The sequence below is a fragment of the Dreissena polymorpha genome, chromosome 7, assembly GCF_020536995.1.
Source record: "Dreissena polymorpha isolate Duluth1 chromosome 7, UMN_Dpol_1.0, whole genome shotgun sequence".
In the NCBI taxonomy this organism is placed as follows: domain Eukaryota; kingdom Metazoa; phylum Mollusca; class Bivalvia; order Myida; family Dreissenidae; genus Dreissena; species Dreissena polymorpha.
Window position 1 is genome coordinate 39,614,576 of NC_068361.1, and position 25,388 is coordinate 39,639,963.

The window sequence follows — 25,388 nt, forward strand, 5'->3', positions numbered from 1 at the left end:
AATCATGGTCAGCTATAATTTAAACTTTTATTTTTAAACGGGGATTTGTTAACGTGAGCAATTCTAACGATAATAAATACAACCACGAAATATAATAGATGCTTTGACAGATGCAAACACACCTACAATTTAACGCTGAACATGAAAAATCAAATCTTAAACATGATCTGCTTATGAGGTCACCATTGAAGCATTAGTCATACGTATTTTAAACCTTGTATCCTTAACTGTAAATCCCCTTCAAATTTAGATTTAAACAATGAACAGTGGCTTAACCGATGTTATCAAAGAATGTCCTTCATATAAAATACGGACGAAATGGTCAAACTCATTAATATAATAAGTGTACATCTGTTCAATGTAACATGTGATACTTCTTAAACCCGGAACTTATTTGTTTCTCACAAAGGCATTTAGAAACCAAGTCGCGTATGTTCTTCCGTCTTAAATTATGTAAGTTTCTTCCATTATTCCTGAAAACCTGAAGTATAATATACTGATTTGATTAATGTGTATTGCTATTCGTAAGCAAAGATCAATTCATATTTACAGATTACTTAACAAAGGGATTCCTATTTTGTGTTGGCAATCGAACCAGTTTGGTTCACTTTATATGAGCGATGTGAAATCGAAAGTCAGTGTAATTTATTTTGTAAAAAACACCTTTAGATTATAGTGTTTGGTGAAAGCGACATGTATTCTGTTATACGAACGAAACATTGCAAAAATAAATAAATTAATTATAATGCTCGTCTTGACTTCCGGATTTGTTTTTTGAATCAACTGCAAGAGATCAAATTCATGATGAGAATATAAGATAGTTATAAGAACCACTTAAATAAAATGGATTCGCTTTAATAATACGCATATGTTGTGTTTAAAAGTGTATTAGTAATGTCTTTGTCTAGTTGGTAAACAACGGGTATTGTGTCACGCTGGCATTCGTTATTAAAGCGGATTTTAGTCATATTGAATAACGTGTATCTAAATATAAAAAGGCGCCATTTGTTTAATTTATTGCATACTTACAATATGCACTATGAATGTAGGTATATGTTATAAGACTTCTTAAAAAAGACATTCATCTTGTCACGCTATTAACTGTATTTTCCAAGAGTGAATAAAAGGAATAGAATTCCCATGGAGAAAATATTTGCTGATTAAAGGGGCATCATGGTAAGATAAAGTTGCATTATGTTATGTATTACTATTATCAGTTGAATTTTCTTAAACGGTATTTAATAATGCTTTAGAGAGCTGCAAGTATGATATTGTAATACGTGGTTTAATGAAGAAAAAATGTGTATTGGATTACATTTCTCAACAAATGGTATGGTAGTGACAAACTATTTACGAGAAATTGTATCGGAGACACGGTCAATCAAAAAAAAGATAATAAAAGTAAGTTCAGAACATTTTTATCAGTGATAAATATTGAACGAAACAAACCTTATTATACAATTTTACATGATGATCGATATTTAAATTTCAGAAAAACATAGTTCATTTATAAACTAATTTTATATGACTTCACAATGGGAATTACTTTTTCAATTTCGGTTCTTGTAAGTTTGGTCTATCTTCCTTGTAACAAAGTACTAAGAACAAAACTTCCGAAGTTGGCTATTTATTTCAGCATTCCAAATTACTCATCATTAACACATAATCAGGAAACACATTCAACGTAAAACGCACTAAAGATGAATGCGGTAATCCTTGCCTTAATATAAACACATCCAAGCAGCTTTACCGAGTTAACCTACATGTTTATACAAACACGGTTATCATAAGGCGAATCTGCATCCTGATATGTATTCCTGAACATGTCAGGTTAAACGCAATATTAAATGGATTGTTATTTGAGCATTACATTTTTAATTCCTTTTAATATTGTTTTCAGTAATTTGAACAAATTACGTGTAATAGAAATATGCATTTTACCTGTGACAAAAATAAAAATCCAAAACATACCATGTTTAGTGGCGTTGCATACCTTAATCTGTTTTTCATATTGTAATCCGAAATATTTCATCCAAACTAAAGTGGTGTTTCACATATGCACGAATATTACGTTTTTACATTAAACATATTATCAGCACCTGCTTGCAGATTAGTACTGCCCATACTCCTGCATTAGAACACCACCGTGTCATTAATTAAGAAACAATTAGACTCATACAACCCTAAACGATAGCAGTGCTTCAAGTGTTTTGCTACAAACAAGTCTGTACCAGTTTATATTTATTACACATCGACAAAGTAAGCAGTTTTATATGTATGCTGATTTCATTGCACGTGATGAGGTCGTAAATTAGAATGTGGTTTAACTTTTTTATGGATATAAACGGAGATACAAACGGTGAGTATAACTTACGTTCTTGTAAATACAAGTATATCATAATCCGTCAAAATGTACCCATGATTATCAGTTGGGTGTAAGGACCCTGGCATAGTATGTGTTTTATGATTTAAAGGATATTTGCTGGTTTCAGTGTAAGATCATACTGTCATTTCATGAATGAAGTGATGATAAATTCTTAAACTGAATCAAATTGTTGTATTTATTTCATATTGTCTACGATGAATTTATAGAACATGCATACATACTTGTAATACGTTTCATATCATAAGTATAGAACTAAAATTCAACAATATTTTCACTTTTAGGAGAATAAAATGTGTCATATGACTATAACCATGAAAATGGATGGACTCACATAATTGAAAAATATACGTTAAATGCATGTGTTAAATGCATCATCATTGACGTACACATACTGCGAAAGACATCACGGAAATAAAAAACATATACGTGCATTTATGTTTTACGTTTACGTTACAAGAGCGCGAAGTTGTAATGCTCTGTGTTTTTAATACCTGAACATCAGAAATGGGACCATATTTGCTTGTCAATGTTGGAAAAGTAATAACGAAACACATACAACGTGTACATACTCATACTCATAATTGTATCAAACAGAGTACGGATCTAACATAACCAACATACACATGTATGTCATGTTTACTCTTTCATTTGCATGTACATGTTGATTTTGGTTTGACAATCTTATAAGTTATTTAAGAAATAATCCACGGGTAACCGTTGGTTATTGCGGTATTAACCAACGGTATGGAGTTCCGATGCGTAGGAATTAAACCACGAGGGCGTAGCCCAAGTGGTTTGATAACAAGCATCGGAACGACATACCGTTGGTTATTGCCGCAATAATCAACGGTTACCCGTGGATTATTTCGATTTTAACACGATTTCATAAATAAGTTATCCGCGATTTAAAGGTTATAAATGAGAATAATATTAACCGAACGTCCTCCACTTTTCCGCGAAAACGTGACGTCACCACAACAATTACAATCAAATGACGTCGTTTTCATTAATATAATGTGCGCGGACAATCAATTGACGTCACTTTAAACAACCGTTGGTATATCGGGGTAATAACCCACGGTAGATTTCCTTCTTTGTATATACAAAACAAGTCACGTGCCGTGGTAGAATATTCAATAACTGAAACGATATTTAATCGTATAAATCCAATACCAGTTAATATCTTCTTCTGTTATTTCAAGAGACAGTGTATAATATAAACACAGAAATGAATAGAGCGAGGCTTCTTACACTAAATTAAACGGATCGACTATTCAAAATATGGCTCCATATACTTGTAAGCATGTATGAAAGATATAGTTAATCTTTCGACAGGTATATCCCCTAGATCACATGTCTTCTTAAATTTAAGTAAACTACATATTAAATTGACACTTACCCAAATCGACACATATTAAAAAGAATATATATAAATTTGTTTTTAACTGACGCAATAACACATGTGGGTTTTGACTCAATGTAAAACTTTCACCAAACGTTAATTTGCATATCTTATCAGTGATTAGTGTCACGTGTTTTACATCGGACGAGATTTATTTGAGAAACTCTTCATATTGATTCTTGTTTATCAAGAAGAACAGTCGACCCGAAAACATTAATCCTTGTTACGCGGTAGAAAAGATACTAGAAGAAACGAGTTCTTATTTAATGTAAGTTAAGTTGAATAAATACGCTTAACCGAATGAACACAATTCTTCCCGTTCATGCGCTTCTTAAATTTCACATTGTTTAAAGACAACTCGCATTATGTCAAATGTCCTTGTTTTTATTCATGGCCGACGGATGAGCTTCCCTATTTAACTGCTGTAAACCATTTGCTATTAGCTGACTTTGTCTGGTCATTATCCTTGTTACCTTAGCTTCCTCGTTCATTGTTGACATAAGGTTTCGTATTGATTCACGGATGTAAACTTTAATGCCGCTTTTGCTTTCGAAAACTGTTTGAGGAATATGTTTTTTTCTGAAAACACTGTGTCACACGAATTTTAAATGTATACTCTTTTTTCATTTCAGCCGTCTGATAAACATTCGTCAGAATCGAGTCATAGGAATTGAATTTGAAAAAAAAACAGCAACAAACAACCGACTAACTTAAAAAAGGTAAGATAAGCTATGCTTGTACTTTATTAAGTGTATTATCTTATTACTCTGAAATGGCTGTACATGTTGCACTAGAATGAACGAAGTAAACTAAAATAAGGTTTTCCAGTTTAATGTCTGAATTACTAGAATGAAATAGGCTGAAACTGTCAACCCGAATTTGAAGTTTATAAGCTCCATAAGTAAATTACTTGCATGTACCTACCTGAAGAAGTAAAATGAATATGAAATGTATAAGCTTTGTATAAATTACTGCAATGCAATTGCCTGAAACATTCAAAACGAACATGAAACTTAAAGGGGTGTTGCGGCAGTTTATTTAACCGAGGATATATTTATAGCAACACCTGATGCTATTATCACAACCAAATATTTTTGTTATCAGAATCATCAAAAATAACCGAGTTGGTTCATTATAGGTACAAAGGTCAGTGGGTCGATCCCAGGTGCGTTTAACTTTTTTTACTTCTTTCTTTCGTTACTTCTTTCTTTCTTTCTTTTTACTTTCTTTCATTTATTTCATTCTTGTTTTTATACTGGAGCTTTCTAGTTCTGTTGTTTACATTAATCAATTTAAAGCATTTACTCACAAGCTTCAAAACATGCCGAAATCTGTCAACAAGTCCCTGTAATTGATGAGTAAGGTCGAGTTTGATACTGTATTGTCTTATGTTTGTGATTAAAAAGTGTATTATTGATGTGATTGCTTGTAAGCTGTTGTGATCCTAGTTACGTTTGTAAACAATTTCTAATGTTTATGCATATATCTTACAATCTATGTAACGGTACTTGGGTTCGCCTAATCGCTATATTTTATGAAATTTTAGTCAGACGGTAGGGCTGCTAACAACACATTATCAGTTAAAAATGCGGTGACTCCCTTTTTTATTTTTGTTTTATGATAACAATACGTAGATGAACATATTTGAGCAGTTTCACCGACAGTTATTATATAGAACTTTTTTAATGCCATTTTTGTGGTTAAAATAGTAAAAAATGACGTTTGTTTGGGTGACATAAACATTATAAAAAATAATTTTCTTAAATATAACTTGGGTTCTCGATATTTTTGGTAGTTTGTGGTTTAATTAAATGGTATATGATGTGTCTTAGATTATTTAATATCTACATGTTGCCTATTAAATAGGTTATTAATCGTTTGTATGAAATTAGGGATTTTTCATTTTTATTGAATACGTACATGTTATATAATGGTGAATAAAATCAAAACAAGGCCGGTGACCCTATGTTTTTATTTCATTGTTCATATACTATTTGTGTGTAGTTATTGAATATAAAGTATATACAAAATTTAATAGATGGAAAAAAATCAGCACAACTGCAGCAACATCCCATTAAGCTCAATTTGTAAATTATTAGCATCAACATACCCGAACAATCTAAATTAATATAAAGCTTATGCGCCATTTATTGAACATAAATTCAATCAACGTGCTCGATTCATTAAAAGCATAAATAAGCATTAAGTGTACACGCTATGTGTATAAACATGTTACCTGGTTTCCGAGTGAACAAACTGTTGGACCATATTTAAACATGGTCTTGCTATTGTAGTTATTGTTTTAAGACCAACTGATGGCCAAAAGTCAGTACAATTTCAATGGTCAAAAGTTATTCATTTTGCCTCCATATTTACAGAAATTGTCATCTCTAAATGTGAGTTATATTTTGTAAAAAACAAACGAATACGTTTGGACAAAACATTTTGTGTTAAAGTCATTTTTGAATGTAGACACACACTTTCTATGTTATAATAAGTATTTAGAATATCCCAGCAATTTTCATTAAACACATTTTTAGCTTAACCACATGTGAGGCAAAACATGTTGTTAATGTTAAATAACAAAGGAAATTATCAACATATAATCGTAATTACGTGAAAAGGATAAATAATATATTGTCAGTGGTGACCTAGTTCTTGGATGCACTTTACTCACTTCGAACTTGGCCTTTATATTGTAAAGGTAAACATTGTGACCAAATTTCACTTACTTTATATCAAAGTTTGTGGACGTACGTTACCTAGATTCAAACATGGGCTAGATATTAAAAGATAAACATTCGGATTAAGTTTAATCAAGATTGAGTCAAAACTATGGTTTTAGAATGGGAACAAGGTTTTGCTAAGACATGTTTATTGGACACAAGTGACCCATATTCAAACTAAGTCTAAATATTGTCAACATGCACATTCTGACTAAGTTTTTGGATTAAGTCTTTTGATCTTTTGAGCCATGCAAAAAATGCTCTGAGAAGTTGCATGAAGATTGAACTAAACATGTGCCTTCTAGAGTATTCCCTAACAAGCGCAATAGATTAATTTGATCACGAATTATCTATTCTCGCTTAACTTATCGGTCATTTACTAATGACTACTCTTCAGGGACTATTTGTTTAAAAAAATACTTGCATATGAATCAAACACAGTCCATAACTTTCCAATAATTTAGTTGTTTGCTGTTTTATTGTTATCAAAAGAACAGTTTTTATAGTTGGTTATCTAATATAAAGAAGTGAAACTTTCGTTGCTCCAGCAGTATTGCATTCCTTTTTATACACACGCATGCAAGCAGAAATATTATGCTAAGTTTTTTTTCTCCCAAGTAATGTTAACCGATTTCTCACTTTGTTCATACATTTATGTTGATAATTTCAAATTGTGTTTGAATTGAAACAAGATTTATCAATTAAAATGTTTGTTTCATATTCCTCAGCGAAATTGTTTGGTTGTATTCTTTTGGCAGAAAGTCATGGGGGTAGATATTCAAACTTATCGAAGTAGAATCGGATCATTCAGCTTCTGGAAAGGCGAAATAACAACTTACACAGACAATTGCTCTGCAATAACAAATCATGAGGAATGTTATCGAAACCGTGGTTACTTATTTACCATCGCCCTCGTCATTGTTATGTTTCTGAGTGTCGATCAGTGTTGTCTGAAACACAGGAACACTGCATTTGGGTAAGTAAATTGACTATTAACGGACATTGTTTTGCAGACATCTCATGAGTATAACCCAATAAATGTGTAATGACAATGTGCTTTTCAGAATTCTTATGATTAGAAGCATATGTCATTTTATTTGCATACCTTTTATTCTCGTTTAAATTTGGTAAATGATGAAAGTTCGTAACAAACTAAACACTGACACTGTCGTACAGTGCTTCTTAAGCAACATAACGCATTTTTTGTTCAAGATTTTGTTATTATGAAATTTTTGTAGATAAAAGCCTTGTGTACAGTAAAAACTAATTAAACTGCGTCTGTATTCACTATTGCATTGTTTTTTAATAAACAAATTACTTTTTTTTTGAAAAAAAATCTCTCGACGCGGCACTTATATTGACAAAGCAGTACGACATTATTGTACGACATAAGTGCTATGGTGTCTTTTGTTTGTGTAATGATAACAGTTTTGAACAAAAAACTTACTGAATTGCTTAATGACGAATACTATATTGATTACATCGGGACAAAATAATTACTGGAATCCTTTGTCCGTGTGATTGTCCTTATGCGTTTAAACCTGCGCTTCATCCTTGTCGAAAACATACACATGTAACTTCGTAATCGAGTTAATTTTTTCGATATGTCATTGCATGTCACTTTTTAATAAGTATCCTCTCTGGAGGTGTCACTTGAGATTTGAAGACATTTGCCCGAAATTTCATAGCGTGTCACGTCAAAGCGTATTGTTCGGTTCCGAAACGTCAGTGTGGTCTTGTAGAGCCATTGCCAAAATTCATCCAAAATCACTGTATGATCATTGTCCGGTCCGAGATGTCGCTGTATTAGTTAGGTATTGGCCCGAAACGTCATTAAGTGGCAATACTTGATCGTTTTCCAGTCCGAGATGACACTGTTGTTTACTAAGCATCTTTCCGACATGTCAGTTCTTGTCACCATTTGTAATTGTCCGGTCCCCTTATTCCTCTGTATGTGTTGCGCATTTGCTCGATAGGCCATTATTGATTATATTGTTTATATTGATTATTGTTGATTATATTATAGTATTGTTGTAATTTATGGCCTGACAAGAGACTGCTATGTATTTGCTTGACTTGTAACAATCCTTCCCAGATGAGATGTGTGAACCAAACTGAAGGCCATCAGAGATTTTGCAATGTGATTTGCATTTTCCCGACATGAAATCATCATTGCAGATGAAACTGAAAAACACATACTACATTCGGTATGTCCTGTAACAGTAGCTTTTTGCTTGCCGAAATGTCAAGAGAACAAATAATATATATCGTAATTGTTTCTTTTTTTAGAGATATAAGTCAGAATGAATTGTGGAATGTGTTGGAAGACATGTTGCCTAATGGAGTCATAAAGGTACAATTGCTCATTTCTGGTGTAGAACCAAATCCTGGACCTGGATGTTTGACAGATATCGAAGGTAACATGTTAAGCTATTTTTCGAAAGAAACCGTTGTATCCAATAAGTGAAAATTAAAACGGGTAAGTCTACGTTATGAAAGAAAGAAACAACCATCTGAAATGAAAAGTTACCATTAAAGCCACTTAAATATATAATTATTATGTGACTGTGTGTTAAGTGGTTTTGCATTTGTTAAACGATCATGCTGCAATTGAAAACCACACACACATTTAAACGCCTTTTTTCAAGAGCTTGATACATGTGTACTGTGTTTTGTAAAATATTTAATAGGATAAGCCTAGTGACTCGCTTAGCGGTGAAATATATTTCTATACGCTTTCTGCAGCCGATTGTATAAACAATTTAACCACAAGGTAACGGCAAGATCGCAGTAACCGCTGTGGTTACCGCGTCTCGGCGGTTTGTATAAAAAACGACGTTGCCAGTAACCGCTCTATTACCGCGGTGATTTGTAACCCACCTCTATGAGCTGGTTAGACGCTGGTTACCACACGGACTACTGACCAACATGGCGGACGTACTTTTTTTTAGACACAGACGACAGCGACGATTTCGACGAATTGACTTACAAACGAATGGACTTGATGACGACGAACTGCGCCGAAGGTATAGGTTTTCTGCCCAGAGCCTTGACCGACTTGTCGACCTCTTGGACCCTATTTTACGACGACAGACGCGACGAAACAGGTCTCTGTCAACACGGAAGCAGATACTTATAACTCTTCGATTCTTGGCTACTGGGAATTTTCTTCAGGTTATCGGTGACACCTTCGGCGTTGACATAGCTACTGTTTCTCGGGTTATCACCGCTGTTGTTGACGCTATTTTCGGACTGAAGGACCGTTTCATTAAATTTCCAACCAGCGACGAAGACCGACGCCGAGCGACTAATGACTTCTTCCGGGTTCGGGGATTCCCTTCTGTCATTGGTTGTATAGACGGAACCCACATCCGTCTTCTATCACCCGGGCAGCCCGACGAAGCAGCGTACGTCAACAGGAAACACTATCACTCGATCAACGTACAGGCAACTTGTGACAGAGACGGTAAGCCAATTTGTATTATTGATGTCCAGGAAAAACTGCATTAATTTTTAAATCCATGGAATCTTATCCAAAACACGTTCTGACGTAGTTCATATTTCATTATTTTAATGATGTTCACAATGCAAGAATTTCGTCTTAATATATTAAACAATACATCATAAAACGAAATGATCGCATCAATTTTCAATAACAAATCATACTATCCACTTTAAACATAAATGACTGCTGTCCATGTGCACATCCACGTTTATTTAACTCCGTTTCCTTTCCTATAAAAATGCGACTGTATCTGCGACTTAACGTGTGAAAACTGGCTAAATCCACTCAGTTTTCTCTGAATGCATATACATGACTACACAGTTCGTGTACATTGAAATTTTGGACATTGAGGTTCCCTACGGGGTACCCACTGAAAAATCTTGTATTTACCCATATGTAAAATGTTTAAATATTGAAAGCTAAGGTTTAGTTTGATAGTTTGATTGTTTATTATCATTGGAGGTAGATATTACAATATGTTTATATTGCAAATGTGTATTAACTAAGACAATTTCTCTGTAAGAATTGAATTATAATTCATTTATGGTGCATGCAAAATATAATGTTTAAATTTGGACCGAAAATCTTCATTAAAAATTGTAATAACTTTTTGTGTCTTTGAACAAGACATAACAATAAAATTTCCCAAGAGAAAGAAATTGCACATTTTATAAGTGTTATCTCTGAAAATTAATAGCCCATTATATATCTAATTTGATAGAAATATAAAATTAATTATTTGTTTTGTAAAAGAATTCTAACAGTTAAGACTACTGCAAAGCTGCTTTACATTTAAAACAACATTATTTTCTCTTATTTAACTCAAGATAAATCTCTAAAAATAGTTCATCTATTGTAAATCTAATGCAGTAATAGTGAGGACACCCATTAAATTAAACAACAGATTTTAATGTTAAATCTTGAGTTACATATTTACAAATTGCAAATCAAATAAATTTTACATGTTATCTTTGTTAACTATTAAAATATGTTTAATTGTGTTATCTGGTAACAGAATCTATAAAAGGACATTGTTTTATTTAATCTACTTATAAAAACTTCAGCTAAAATTAAAATTCACATACATTTTTAGCATAATTATACAAAATAACAACCCTGAGATTCCTATGTAAATTAATTATGATACACGGAATAAAATGTTTAGCTCATGTTTTAAACCCATTTTCAATAGGGAATTTTACAAGCATGAATGCCTGCTGGCCAGGAAGCTGCCATGATGCCCACGTTTTCAGGATGTCCAACGTTGGCAGACATTTAGATGCAAATCATCAAGGTAATGCATAAAAATTGTATTACCTCATATAATGTTAAAAGTTATTTATTTATTTAACAGGTAGAGTTTTACTAGTATGTTCATGTTGTGACTTCCATAGACTCATAGTATTTTATAATAAAGTAAAGATAGACTGTGATGTAGTCATGTACTTAATCCTAAAATACATTATACCTTACAGTTATACTATGTTATGTCATTAAAAATTAAATAAATTATTTAATAAACATGTATGTGTTGTGATATGTGTGATTAGCTATATATCTATCTTACATGCAGATCCTGGACGTGGTTGGCTGTTGGGAGACAGTGGCTATCCCTGTCGACCATTCCTAATGACACCCATATTGCATCCAAGTAAGATCAGTTGTTGTGTTTTTAAATATCATAATTTGTTTCAACTAGTTTATGAAAGAAATTCAGTTCTGTATTGGTATAATGAGCAAAATCATTGAGGTACAAATGCTTTTATAATTATATCACTAATATGAATTATTTATTAAAAACTCATTATGATATACAAAATAATTGATTATAAATTGTTAAATGCACTAAAAAAGATAATAATACTAATGCTGATAAAAAAGCAAAAAGGTTAAATGAAAATAATAATAAAATGAATAATTATTATGAGCATAACTATAATTATCATTATTGTTACCATTATCACAGGAAATGAAGCCGAAGAACGGTACAACCAAGCACACATAAGCACGCGAAACATTATAGAGAGGTGCTTTGGTGTATGGAAGAGGACCTTCCATATATTGCATGTGGAGGTAAATTTAATGTTTGATTTAATAATAATAAATTTAATAATAAACTGTAATAATTGAATGAATAAGGTCTTTTGTCAACACAAAAGCAGTTAAAATTTACCAATATTCATTAATGTTTCATGCAGGAAGCTTAAAAATTACCTTAATGAAGATTGATACTTAATAACTGGTATTTCATTTCATAAAAAACATCCTTGTTTGGATAAGTATGCTTAATTTAATTTTCATGAATGCATAATAAAAGGGACTTGTTTACAGTTTATAAAAATTTGAATTTTTCAACTTTTTGTCACAGATTCAAGAAATAAATGAAATTTTTATGTCAGTGTGAGAAATAACACTAATGCCGCCGACTTATACTTATTCGATTCTTTTGTTATCGTTATATTTTGCAACAATACGTGGATGGTTATACAAAGTATAAAATAAATGGCAACCCATGTGAAGACACATGTTGTGAATAAGTCCCTTTAATTCATTACTGCTAACATTGCCAATCTGAAAATAATGACCAACATATATGCCGTGTTCTGAGAAAACTGGGCATAATGCATGTGCTCAAAGTGTCGTCCCAGATTAGCCTGTGCAGTCCCCACAGGCTAATCAGAGACGACACTTTCCGCTTAAACTGGATTTTTGCTAAGAAGAGATATCATTTACATGAAAAATTGTCGTCCCTGATTAGCCTGTGCAGACTGCACAGGCTAATCTGGGACGACACTTAGCACATGCATTATGCTCAGTTTTCTCAGAGCACGACACATATTATGTGAATGTTGCAGTTAGGATTTTATTTATTTATTAATTATTATTAGAAGTATTTCATTTTCAGATTCGAATGAAGCCTGCAAAGGTGACGCGGATAGTGTTGGCGTGCGCTGTGCTGCACAACATGAGACGGATGTGGGGGGAACCGAACCCGGATGTTCAAGACGACCTTGACGAACAACCGGACGTACAGAACTTTGACGGACCAATGGACGGACGTGGTGTAAGGAATAGACTGATTGAACAGTATTTTGTTTAAGTGTTTTTTCCACTATGTTTTTCATGTTGAATGTAACAGTGCTACATTGATAATAATTTCATTCTTCTTGTTATCTCCCTGCAACCCGAAGGCGGAGGGATATAGTTTGAGCGTTGTTCGTCTGTCTGTCTGTCATAAACTTGTCAGGCGTGGGTGTATACCATGAACAAGAACGATAACCCTTAACATTCTAAAATAAAGAGTTATTGTCCTTTGTTGTTTATATGGTGTAACTTTTTAGGGCTATATCTAAGATACGATAAAAGAGATTTCTACATAAAAAAAGACATGAGTGTATAGATATCAGTGTGGAGAATTGCAATGCAATGTTATTGCAATTATTTTCACTGATATCTCTAGCCCTGCACTGTGTTACTTTACAGTTACTGCCCTGTTCTTTATTTGGTGCGTATCGGCGGGTGATATCAATTCAAGGAATTGCTTGTTTCATTTATGAAATTTATCTAAAAAATTACTAATTGTTATTCTGATTTCTTTTTGAAAATATCACAGGAAATTTGCTGTTCTTGTTTACATTGTATTGCCATTTTTCCTCTGTGTTTATTAATTTAATAAAGTAATAGTGCAATGTATGTGTACTTAAAGCTTTCGATTGTATATAAACAGTGACATCTTTGTATAGGAAAATGAAATATTTATTGCAATTAAAATGGTGAAAATGCATGAACATATGCAGTAAAATAAATTATAATTGTATTAACTGTTGTTGTTATTAACAAATCAAACTTTCAAACAAAAAGATTTAACAGTAAAATAACATTAACAAGAATAATAAATGTTTTCATTGTTTTTCAAGGCGTTCTATCAATAACTCTGCAAGTCGTGCAACTTTTCGGTAACATGCTGCCCCCTCCCGACTCATCTCTGCCTGGCTTTCCAGGGCCTCTAACTGGGCATCTTTGAGAGTCCTTAAAGATCAATGTTTAAAAGTATGTCACAAAGTACATGTACTTGATCTTACATTTAAATGAACATTTTAATGAATTGAAGCTTTAACAAAAAGACATAATAATATCAAGCATTTACATTTCATGAACTTGCCAATAAAAAGAAAATGATTCAACAAAAAGAATACTCCTGATTTATCAATAGTTATAGTTCTCATGTTTACATATCCCATTATTACCTCTTTCTGCTACTGTCACTGGGCAGTGGGGTTGAGGTTGAGGCTGATGGAACAGATGTTGCTAGAATGGAACAACAAATATCCAAATATATTTTATAATTTTAAGTTATTTAACAGAATAAAACAGGAAAACACAAGAAAATGTGGTGGTGGTGGTGGTGGAAGTAGTAGTAGTTACATAAGTATGAGTAGAAGCAGTAGAAGTAGAAATATCAGTCATAGTAGTAGTAGTAGTAGCACTAGAAGTAGCTGTAGAAGTAGTAGTAGTAGTAGTAGTAGTAGTAGCACTAGAAGTAGCAGTTGTAGTATTAGTTGCACTAGAAGTAGCTGTAGAAGTAGCATTACCACAAGCAGTAGCATAGTACCGGTAGTTTTAGGGGTAGTGGTAGCACAAGCACTTGTACTATTAGTGGTACTGTTACTAGTGTAAGAAGTATTTGTAATTATAGCATTACATTTTATGATATATACAATTCATTTCAATAAATATTGAAACACTGTTAACATTTACAAATATATATTTTTTTATTTCGTACATAATAATTTATAGACTTAGAGTTATGTTGATGAAAGAACTTACCGCTTGAGTTTTCCTTGCTTCTCGGGCATCTCGGCGTATCTGGAAATTTAATTAAACAAATCTTTATCTTAAACAAAAAATAAGGGAAATAGTTTTCCCTCATTGGACCCCTCTACATATTGCTCTTTACGGAATCGCTCATTTATAACACGGGTAAGTTTTATGAACAATACAATACACATATTCATTTATCTAGCATGTTACTGCTCAAACCCGCATTGACAAACAGATTTGTACATCAAACGTATAAGTGGCGAATATTTGTGCATCTTCGATATAACTATAAGGAAAGGAACAACTTTTTTTTAATGTACACAATGCACATATCAAAAGCATAGTCATTGAGTTCACCCAAACATTTTGGAACAGTCGCTGTGTAAAGTCAACGTCATATAGTCTGTGGATGTCGAAGTAGACAGTCGTATTTCGGTTCCTGTAAGTTAAAACATGGAGTTTTAAAGTGTCATTACTTACTGTCTTGAAAGGTTTCCGCCACACCGAAGGGATGTCCATGGCGGTTAATAACTCCATTATGGGCAGGCCCAGGAACCCCGGCGATGGAGGAGTAACCGCTATAACGATTTGGATTTAATTAATGCGTGAATGTGTTAGGAGTATAACTGAAATTGTCTCGAAAATGATTGGAAAGGATCTAATGTATCACTGACAATGGATAATTAATACACATGGTAAGAGAAGAAATCGTTTGGAGTATTCGATTTTTTTTTCATAATAGTATTTATTATCTTTGGGTATGGTAAAAATATGAAGTTGAAATATCGTGAAAATATCTTTCATTTGTATTACTATAATCTTAAAACAATATTAAACAAACCGATGACGGTATCTGCGTCGTCCACGACGCCATGAAACGATGCCGAATGGGTAAACAGACTCGCCACCGCCTGCGAGGTCTGCGACATTTCAGTCAATGGCGGTCCTCCCCCCGTAGCGGCAGCATGGTTTCGCTGCTTTGAAACGTCGGCTTTAGCGTTTTTGGTCTAAAATAAATATAGCATAAATGGATACATTTCATTTCGCCTTTTGAAATTCTTCGATATATTGCCATTACTAGGTGAATTAGAAATCTATGAATTGTAGCTTGCGCCACCCGTGTGTGAGATGTTAGCTCAAATGAAAAAACGTGTCGTTACTACGGCAGTCGAGGGTTTGAGCCCACCACCGGTCGAAATATCCCTCAGTGCTCGCTTAATTTTGTCGTACGTTAAATCAATTTCACTCGTATAATTGGAAATGGTGTATATTTTATGTAAATTTCTAATAAAAGACATACTAATTCTATATTTACCATGTTCCTCCACTTTTCCTTGATTTGTTGTAGTGTCCTCGGTCCGTTTCCGCATGCGTTTACACCAGCTAAAAGTTCGTCCCAGATCTCACGGACTCGAGCAACCATGCCCGGACCGCCCGAGCCATGATTCATTCTAAGCTTGTGAATATTCAATTTCATGTAATCTGTCATTACTTCGATTTCGCGCTCGTTAAAAGCTTTCGCTCTTTTGTTGACATTTTCCATTTTGCAAAAGCGTCGGCTGTCAAATTGACAATTTGCGCGAAAATGACGTCATGTTAAGTACCGGTATTGCATTGTTGGTAATTTTACTGCGGTAAGTTGACAAATTTCAATGGTTAGGTAACCGCGCAGTAACCATCGTTTATACAAATGAAAATAAACGGCGGTAACCTAACCATGCAAATTACTGCGGTAATCAAATTACCACAGTAAATTTAAACCACTGTTTATACAATTGGCTGCTGGTTGCAACATTATATGCTTATGATGCTTAGGAACATGGAACTTATAAGCTCTATAATAAAAGAAATTGACAACGATGTCCATTAAGCTCTAACCAATTGACTAAGACTAGACCTGTTGACCTTGTTGTTTACCAAAAACTCTTGAACCATATTTAAAAGTTTACCTTGATATTGCGGTAGTAATGGCAGGCTAACTGATGGTCAAACTTCGGCTAAATTATAATGCTTTAAGTTAATGTAGTTGTCTGTATTAACATAACATTTCTTTATTTAAAGTAAGCTCTATTCTGTGAAAATATAACAGGTTTACATTAAGGTTGTATGGATCGCTTATCAGTTTAAGATAGGTATATGCGCTATCTGATTTCAATGGTAAATGCTTTTGATTGTTTTATATTTACAGCCGACAACAAACATTTGGAAGGAACAGATGCGTGTGACAGGTAATCAAAGCACTTGTGGTTATGTTTTTCATATATAACTGTTAACATTTTTATCACGTGGATTTAAACAGTGTTCACTTTACTTAATATTCAGCTAAATATCGCAACATATGTACCAGTTAACATGTGAATATTGTTACTTGTATGTGTGTTTATTTCCATGTATTTTGTTCAATCAATAAACATAAAACAGTTCATTACAATGTTGTTTGCGCGGGTGCAATGCTGAAAGCTGAAAATTTGACTCAATGTGTGAAAGATTTAAATAGTTTTGTATATTTATTATAGTGACAAAGACAAAGTCGGAAAAGGTACATTACAATCTAATATGCCTTCACAAGGTAACTTTGAGCCATATTGTATCAAATGTTTTCACAATCAATATTTCACCTTATTTAGTGTTAATATCTACTTCAAGAAAGAAAAGCGTCTCTGTTTCAAACATATTTTAGAGCGAGCATGTCAAAATAAAAACGAAGACATTCCATAACAGCTTTTTTATAATTACATACGGAGATTACTCGATATAAATGTATTCACTGTGAACACTTTAATTGCTATAATCATATTGTTGTGGTTTTAATTATGTTTATATATTTTTTGTGGGATGTGCTTTGATGTGTGGTGTGCATTATTATTTGCCATAATACATAACTAAATAATAAGGTATATGCCGGTGTTTCTATTTGTTCATAAAACAGTATCAATATTCATAAAATGTATGTAAGTTTGACATATAAACGTGCAAGTAAAATGTTCCCTTCTTATTATGTTCATGTATTAATATGACACATGAATTAAATGAACTGTTAATTGGAAACGGGAAAAATGTTTTTCTCTTAAAAATAAAAAATACGGCGTATTTGTCCGTTTAAACAATTCTTTTTCGTTCGCATATTGTGCGTTTTGTTCTATGAGTTGATCCCTATATGTTTAAGTATATTTGATATGATTCTTTTTTTCATCACAGACGTGAATACACACGAGAAGTTAGAAGCAAACACACATAAAAGGTATACACATACAAGTGTTAATGCAAAATCTTGGTGAATACCAAGTTAAAATATGTGCATGAACACTTTATCCGCGAACCTCCATTTTCAAACTAAATAGTTTTTCAATAAACGGGACATTAAGTAAATCTGCACTTTATAAATGTATCTGATTTTACATGTATTGTGATGAATGCCGGTTTGAGGTTGACTATGTACGATTATATTAAGTAATTAGTTTCAGTTTCCATGTACAAGTATTATTGAGTGATGATTTCATCGAAATAAACGTCTTTAAATTTATTGTACAATCACGGTCTATTGATATGTGTTATATAAATGTATATATCGCGGTTATGAAAATTAGACAGTCATAAATTGGGAGAATTTGTCGGGTATGTGTTCGCCTTATTTAGTTGAAACGTCACATATTATATACAAGCATATATAATTAATCACCAACGTCATTTTTGCATTTTTTTTCAATGTTTGCAGAAAAACATACGTTTATTTTGGGAAGGTTCAACCGTGCACAGGTTCCATTAAAGGTAAATAACATCTGAAATTTGAATATTATTCTATAAAATATATATATAATACTCTAAATATTATAGATTTGGAATATGACTATTGTTTAATATTGTCTGTTTTCTGTTAGTCGGTAGCATATTCGGGACAAAAGTTTTCAAAATTGGTTTAACAACAGACTTACAAAAAGGTCTGCGCAATAAAAATAATTCAACAAGCAACGGATTTGCAATAAGTCGCATTCTGGATGAATTATGTCATTTTGGCAAGTTTGTGGGAATGGAAATACCCCCACTGTTATATTTACGTCAGAGAATCGCGTATATGGTTTTACCGTCGTTATCGTGGTGGAGGAAACTGGAAACCTCGACAGAAAAGACGTTACCAACCGTTGTACTCGCATTCAGAAATGAGTTTAGACAATCCTTCTTTTTGGGGGATAAGCATACGATTTCGATGTTGGTTAAACATATTTGCAATACAAACGTGTCTACTATAAATTTCTGTGACATTATGGTAGCGAATCCTTTTGGTGGTTTTCACATGATCACATGCAACTGTGCATCTATTTATCCGAATGGACAAAAGCCGGAACTGAAGTATTCAACTCAAGTTTCTGAAGATGAACAGCAGCATGACAGGCCAATAACAGAAGACGAACCCTCACTAGATGAACGACCATCAATAGGCCACAATAACGCTAGTACTCAGTTTGTAAATCAGCCTGACAATTATCGTTTTGACGATGCGCAACGCGAGCCAAGAGAAATATTACAAGGAGTTCAGAATAATGCAATGCACGTCAATGAGAGCAACACAGAGCGGTTTCAATACATGGCTCATACAAGTAGATATCAGGTGCGCTTTTTATGTTTTGCACAATTTTGCATATTACATTACAACTATCATCGATGATATAAAATAACCTTTTCGAAAAAATTGACGTTATATATTGCCTTAAAAGAAAGTTGTTAAAATGTGACGATCCAAAGTAGTTTTCTATTATAAAATGAATCCCTTTATTGCAGACGGCTAAATATGCTTCGTATGAAAATGAAGTTTACAGGATGGAGACGTTTCGTGAATGGCCTTTACAACAACCATACCCAAAAACCCTCTGTGATGCGGGTTTCTTTTTTACAGGTAAAATGTTTTGATTTCAACAACGGATTACTTAATACGTTGATATTTATATACGGCTATACATTAAATATATGCACAATTCCTGTTTGGTTTAAGGTGTGAACAATTCATGATATGTATTTTTTACTTTTTCGTAATATTTGCTCATGATGATTAGTAGTTAAAAGCACCTTGTTGATTAATCATGTACTGCTAGTACTTAATTACATATTCTTACAAATGGCAATGTTATATTGATATATACGAGTATTTTGCGCTTAACATCCAGTTAAACTTCTTAGGTCAAAGTTACGATCTCGTACGATGTTTCTGTTGTGGTATTGGTCTGAAAGACTTCTCAGATATGGACAATCCACTGCTGGAGCACGTGAAACACTCGTCAAACTGTCCGTTCATGGTAGATAAATTTGGAAGTCGTGCAGCCATAGAAAGTTATAAGGTAAGGATACCTTTTTTTGTAATTCGTACTTGCTTTATGATCAACAGATTTTACTTCAGCTCAAAGCATACTAAAAAGTATAGTATTATGAAGGCATTTCATCATAAAGTTATATCGAACATTATAAGGTATTACTGACAGAGTAAAAGTTTCTAACTTAATTATATATATTGAGTTTTTGCAACATATACGTAGTAAATGATATGCTAAAGTAAGCAGTATAATAATTTTAGCAGAGGTACATACTTCAACATCCAGAAGAAATCAGGCAACGACAGCGTGAAATTTACCAACAGCAACAAGGTTTTAATTATGTTCTTCTTATGCTATTAGTTTTACGTTACACCTAAGGTTCAAATCAACAGTACATAAAACAATACTTAGTTATGTACTTTTTCAATTATTGAAAATGACAAATATGATCAAACCCTCTGTTTACGAGCCTCTGTACATGTGAGTCAAGCTTTACTTGATACCAGGAAGCTGAATGTATATTATTAACCAAAGATTATCAACGTCCTCTTGGTATGCGTTGGAGAAACTGAGGGCAGTACTTGTTTGCAAATTCTGCCGAAACAGAGATAAGTTGCATGTGTTTTGTTATGCAAAGAATGAATTCCATAAAAAAGGCTAACAGTGCAATAAAATCACAACGGCAGTGGAACATCTATAGAATTTGAGGCAATATTGAAGACTAAATCCATTGAGAAATAAGCAGTTGAACACTCAAGATAAATATAAAGACCATACCTCGGTTTAAATTGATCGAACCAGAACTGCGTTTAATGTGAATTGTGTAATGTACGTTCGATTGAAATCAATTCAGAAATTTAGGGTAAATCAATTTCTCTCGGACTAGTTGGTAATTTTCTTATTGTTATCAATGTAATTAGTTTGTGTTTTGTGTCATGTTTATACGTATTCCGCAATAGTTTATACGGTGCCATATCACTTTTAACGTTTTAGTATGATGTCGATCCTCTTGTCAATATGTTTTCATTAACGTTACACAATCAAAATACGTATTCTATATTCAATTACATTTGTAAAATTATTGCTATATATTGTAGGACGGCCTGTTACAAACTACAGAGCAAAGCACGAACGATTTCGAACTTTATCGTCACGCCTGGATACGTTCACACATTGGCCTCTACATTTATCCCAGAGACCAGAACAATTGGCAACTGCTGGATTTTATTACACCGGTAGGTTAATTCGGCTTACGGCACATTGTTAAATTTTAACAAACTATGAACAATTGTGTGAATGTTAAACTACAAACATAATCTCTTACGATTGTCTTTGCCAATACACTTTATTTAAACATATAATTACAGAAAAAATAGAAAATGTGTAAAAGTTGGATTGTCTGAGTACATGTTAAACGGTTTGCGAAGCCAATGCTTAAATAATAAAATACTTTAAACATTTAGGTCGTACTTGATAGTGTTTGAAACACAAAATGCAAGGAATTTGTAAGACACACATGGGTCATGCTGAGTTCTATATGATACTTGTACGATACAATTGACATTAGAAGCATCCGTTTGAATGTTATGACTTTTATGGAGCTTAAGTAAAATCGACATAGTTTTAAGTCTAAATCTGTGTCGGTCGATTTCCATTATTCGTTGTCCTTTTGTTTATAAATATGGAGAAACCGACTGCATTACATGTAGTGCATTATCATGCGAAATATACATGTTTACTTATCCAAGGCGTTGACGACCATTGTCGCTGCTTCGCTTGTGACGGCGGTTTGAGGAAATGGGGACCAGGAGACGATTCTTGGATAGAGCACTGCAGATGGTTTCCAGCTTGTCCTTATGCAAGAGAAATAAAGGGCGACGAATTCATCAACCTAATTCAAGTGTCTGCAGATCTTGCAGAAACTGTAAGTGCGTTTGGTATATGTTGTATCGTAAGAACCAGTTATGCATATAAGCAAAGGATATTTAATAATAAGTTTGAACCAGGAAACCACATCGCATCAGCATGAAGAGATAAACGGCGTCATGGCTGCTTTAACAATCGATGACAGACTCGTTCGAAGGATTGTTGAGAAACATCAAGTCATTATTACCTATGACATGGGGTTTCCCGTAGACGATTTTCGACATGCTGTCTTGGAACTGGTTCAACAAGGTTGTAACCATTAGCTTGTATTGTAGTTTGACACGTATGAAAGTATGTAATTTGATACACGAATTAGAGATATTCAACACCCAGTTTCTTTCGTTTTTAACTTAAAAATGTACAGCACGTACCAATTGTAAATGTTAGACATTTAATTTGTATTGTTTTATGTTCAAACCTGAATTAACCTGATTATTTCCTTGAAATAAGCATTTACGTGCATAATCAATACAAACAATGTTCACTTTACTCAATATGTTGATACGTTTTAGGCACAAGAGAGCCATACATTGAGGACATTGTTACACGTATGGAGGTAATTCGTGAGAGAAAACTACCTGACGAAACACTCCGTACACAACAACCAATAGGCCCGCAATCAAATGGTAATATACTTTATAATGTTATGCAAAAATTCATGACTATTTGCCATTTTTGTATTGTCTCTAAGTGTGGCTGCCATATAAATTGATTAATAAAATCATAAGTATTTGTATGTGTTTATCTTTTATATTTCATGAATAATACATCGGTTTCGTACAACATTTTTGATACGCATTGTGTATATATTTTTTGTAGTTTTTCATTTTTTACCATCTTACCAACACGCGTTGTATGCGTCCATTTGTTTGTATGCTTATTTATGTTTGCTGCACTAAGTGACTTCAGGCCATAGGCTGTTGTACCTTTGAATACAAAGAAATAACATTTTAATTTAAGAAACATTGATGTTACAAAATCAACGATTGAAGAATCTGCTATTATGTCATTTATGCCACACAAACCAAGTGAACGCCTTGTTTCTACCGTGCACACATCACAAGTATTGCTTGGATTGTACTCAACACAGAGACATATGTCCAGACTGTGGCAGACCGATAAATCAAACGATTCGCACCTTTATGAGTTGAAGAATAATCTGGTATGTATAATGTGTATACCCGACAAATATACTTTACTCTTGAAGTCAAATACGCTCTATATGGCTTGCAAAACGTGGTTGCGGAACATTTACAAAACTGTCTATAACATATATAAATTTCAAAAAAATACCAAGACTTGTCAGAGAAGTTCTCGATATAATTCCATTGACGATAATGCACGCACATTTACCGAAAGTACGAGTCGCATAAATCAATTTGCAAAAATTTCTCTTAATCAGGGAACGTGTGCGACGCAGGGAAGGCACATGCCAGTATTGTATTCTTCACAAGGAAACATTAATACATAAGTGATCTTATTGTTTAGTAATTCAGTTATTTTCAACATTGTTATTATTATTCACTGACGGGTCTGCTGACCAGATGTCAGAAGTGGTGCAAATGGAATCAACATCAGGTACCCAGGAGGTAGACAAGAACGTCCTCGCAAGCGACCTCTACTCAGCCAACTTCAAGGCTAAAGCAGTACCACTTAAACAGGTGCAGTCTACATGTATCACAACCTATACTCCTCCAACAACATTGTGTTTTTCAGCGACGCAAAAGCAGTCATGAAGGCGCTCGACACTACCAAAGACAGAGACCTGTCAACTGCCTTGTCCTCTCTATGCAGAGGTTGTGCTGACATGGGTTCCTTCTCCTTGCATCAAGACAATGAGGAACAGTATAATAAAAACCTTGCTCACGGAACAGCTGCATCATGCCTTCAACATAGTTGGTTAGCTTAAACCTATTTAATTTAGCTTGATATCATCGAAATATATATCTTATAAATGTACTCTGGAGGATGCTTCCTGGAAAAAACCAATAATTGCCGTCTTTGCATAGATACGTTATATTTAAAATAGTTATGTGTATACTGTACTTTTCTGTACTGATATAGCTTGAGCATGGAATGTAATGATTTATATTGGACACGACATATGTATATGCCATGACAAGTACCCTATTAATAAAACAACCGTAGCGTCGGCATTATATGTAAGACCACAACCGACATGACGTTTATGTTAGTCAATATTTTTAATACAGCAGGGGTTGCAGATAATTTTAAATTGCTGTAAACATATATTGAATCCAATTTTCATACAGGTGTACAAGTAGGTGGCTACGCGTTATTGTTTCCATACAAGATGATGAATATGCATATTGCCGTATACATGGAACTTCGGAATACGTTATTTTCTTTGTTTCGTAGATTTAAACATTTTTATTTGGTTTGTTTGATGATATATTTAGTTTGAGCACAAATGTCTTTTTATAGAGATATTGCATGCGTGTGTTTCTGTGTTTTATGTACTTGTTTCATTAAATCGCGTGTGATGTTGTAACGTCTATGTCAACGTGTTCATCTTTTGTATATGATGTCGATGTATTATTAGAGAAATACTTAAATAGCTATTCAAATGCTTGCAGGCATATAACAATGTCATTATCCGTCCGTAAACAATTATGCGTAACTTGCTATAACAATCTTTCAGTCAAGTATGTAACATGTTAAGACATGTTTTATATAATATGAGCTCCTCAAATATATTTTTATAAATTGCAAATGGCCTTAAATCACTAAGACTTATAATTTGTTTTTTTTATGAAATTCGCCTTTGTTTTTTAATATTATTTAGATATTCTAAAATATATTGATTGTGTTAATAACACTGATTTACATGTAGATGTTAGGTTTGTCATTAAAACAAAATAAAAATTATAAAACTTAGATGTTTTTCTTTTTCTAAATAAACACCTCCTGGTAAAAGTGGCATATATAGGGCATACACCTGTTATATCTTCAATCAAATCACTTTAATGCTTAACTTACATTCGAATAACTCGAACACATATGCATGTATGCATGCATACATCTAATCACCGAAGTTAAACCATCCGGCATTAGTACCTGTAATATTACCGCTTCTGGTTACGACATCTTATTTGCAACTATAAACGCTCTAATAATATAGCATATTTGGAATACAATAAATGATTCTACACCAGCTAGAGCTCACGTGATGCAATCTCTTTATCAAATTGTATCGCAGAGATCTGCATTATGGGCTACTCAATACTCTTTTGGGCACAAAAACATGCACGTGAACGGAACCAACCCACAAAGACGATAGTTTAGCAGTGTTTAAGAG

General features: G+C 33.4%; 3 protein-coding genes across 9 annotated transcripts; 2 read left to right on the forward strand and 1 right to left on the reverse strand.

The window, feature by feature from the left end:
- The first annotated feature begins 510 nt into the window (after window positions 1-510).
- Window positions 511-24,967, forward strand: LOC127838878 (baculoviral IAP repeat-containing protein 7-like). 7 transcript variants are annotated; one of them, XM_052366906.1, is made up of 18 exons: window positions 511-1,176; window positions 4,421-4,507; window positions 7,273-7,490; window positions 8,804-8,931; window positions 17,029-17,068; window positions 17,357-17,409; window positions 18,039-18,081; window positions 18,556-18,608; window positions 18,719-19,446; window positions 19,617-19,731; window positions 20,013-20,170; window positions 20,404-20,473; window positions 21,241-21,378; window positions 21,892-22,067; window positions 22,150-22,318; window positions 22,582-22,695; window positions 23,030-23,231; window positions 23,786-24,967. In XM_052366906.1, the coding sequence occupies exons 3-17, from the start codon at window positions 7,279-7,281 to the stop codon at window positions 23,218-23,220; spliced, it is 2,388 nt and encodes a 795-aa protein (XP_052222866.1). In that variant the 5' UTR covers window positions 511-1,176; window positions 4,421-4,507; window positions 7,273-7,278; the 3' UTR covers window positions 23,221-23,231; window positions 23,786-24,967. The 7 variants fall into 7 exon arrangements, with proteins under 7 accessions (XP_052222866.1, XP_052222865.1, XP_052222869.1 ...); XM_052366905.1 differs by lacking the exon at window positions 511-1,176 and adding an exon at window positions 2,214-2,359; XM_052366909.1 differs by lacking the exon at window positions 511-1,176 and adding an exon at window positions 2,214-2,359 and having other exon boundaries at window positions 20,407-20,473.
- Window positions 9,283-13,836, forward strand: LOC127838887 (putative nuclease HARBI1). The gene is made up of 5 exons (XM_052366938.1): window positions 9,283-9,980; window positions 11,212-11,313; window positions 11,593-11,670; window positions 11,986-12,092; window positions 12,925-13,836. Exons 1-5 carry the CDS (start codon window positions 9,443-9,445, stop codon window positions 13,117-13,119), a joined length of 1,020 nt encoding a protein of 339 aa, XP_052222898.1. The 5' UTR covers window positions 9,283-9,442; the 3' UTR covers window positions 13,120-13,836.
- On the reverse strand, window positions 13,760-16,627 carry LOC127838889 (uncharacterized). Its single transcript, XM_052366946.1, has 6 exons — window positions 16,156-16,627; window positions 15,682-15,847; window positions 15,321-15,418; window positions 14,847-14,885; window positions 14,267-14,327; window positions 13,760-14,048 (listed from the first exon to the last, which is right to left on the reverse strand). The coding sequence occupies exons 1-6, from the start codon at window positions 16,381-16,383 to the stop codon at window positions 14,026-14,028; spliced, it is 615 nt and encodes a 204-aa protein (XP_052222906.1). The 5' UTR covers window positions 16,384-16,627; the 3' UTR covers window positions 13,760-14,025.
- Window positions 24,968-25,388: the final 421 nt, after the last annotated feature.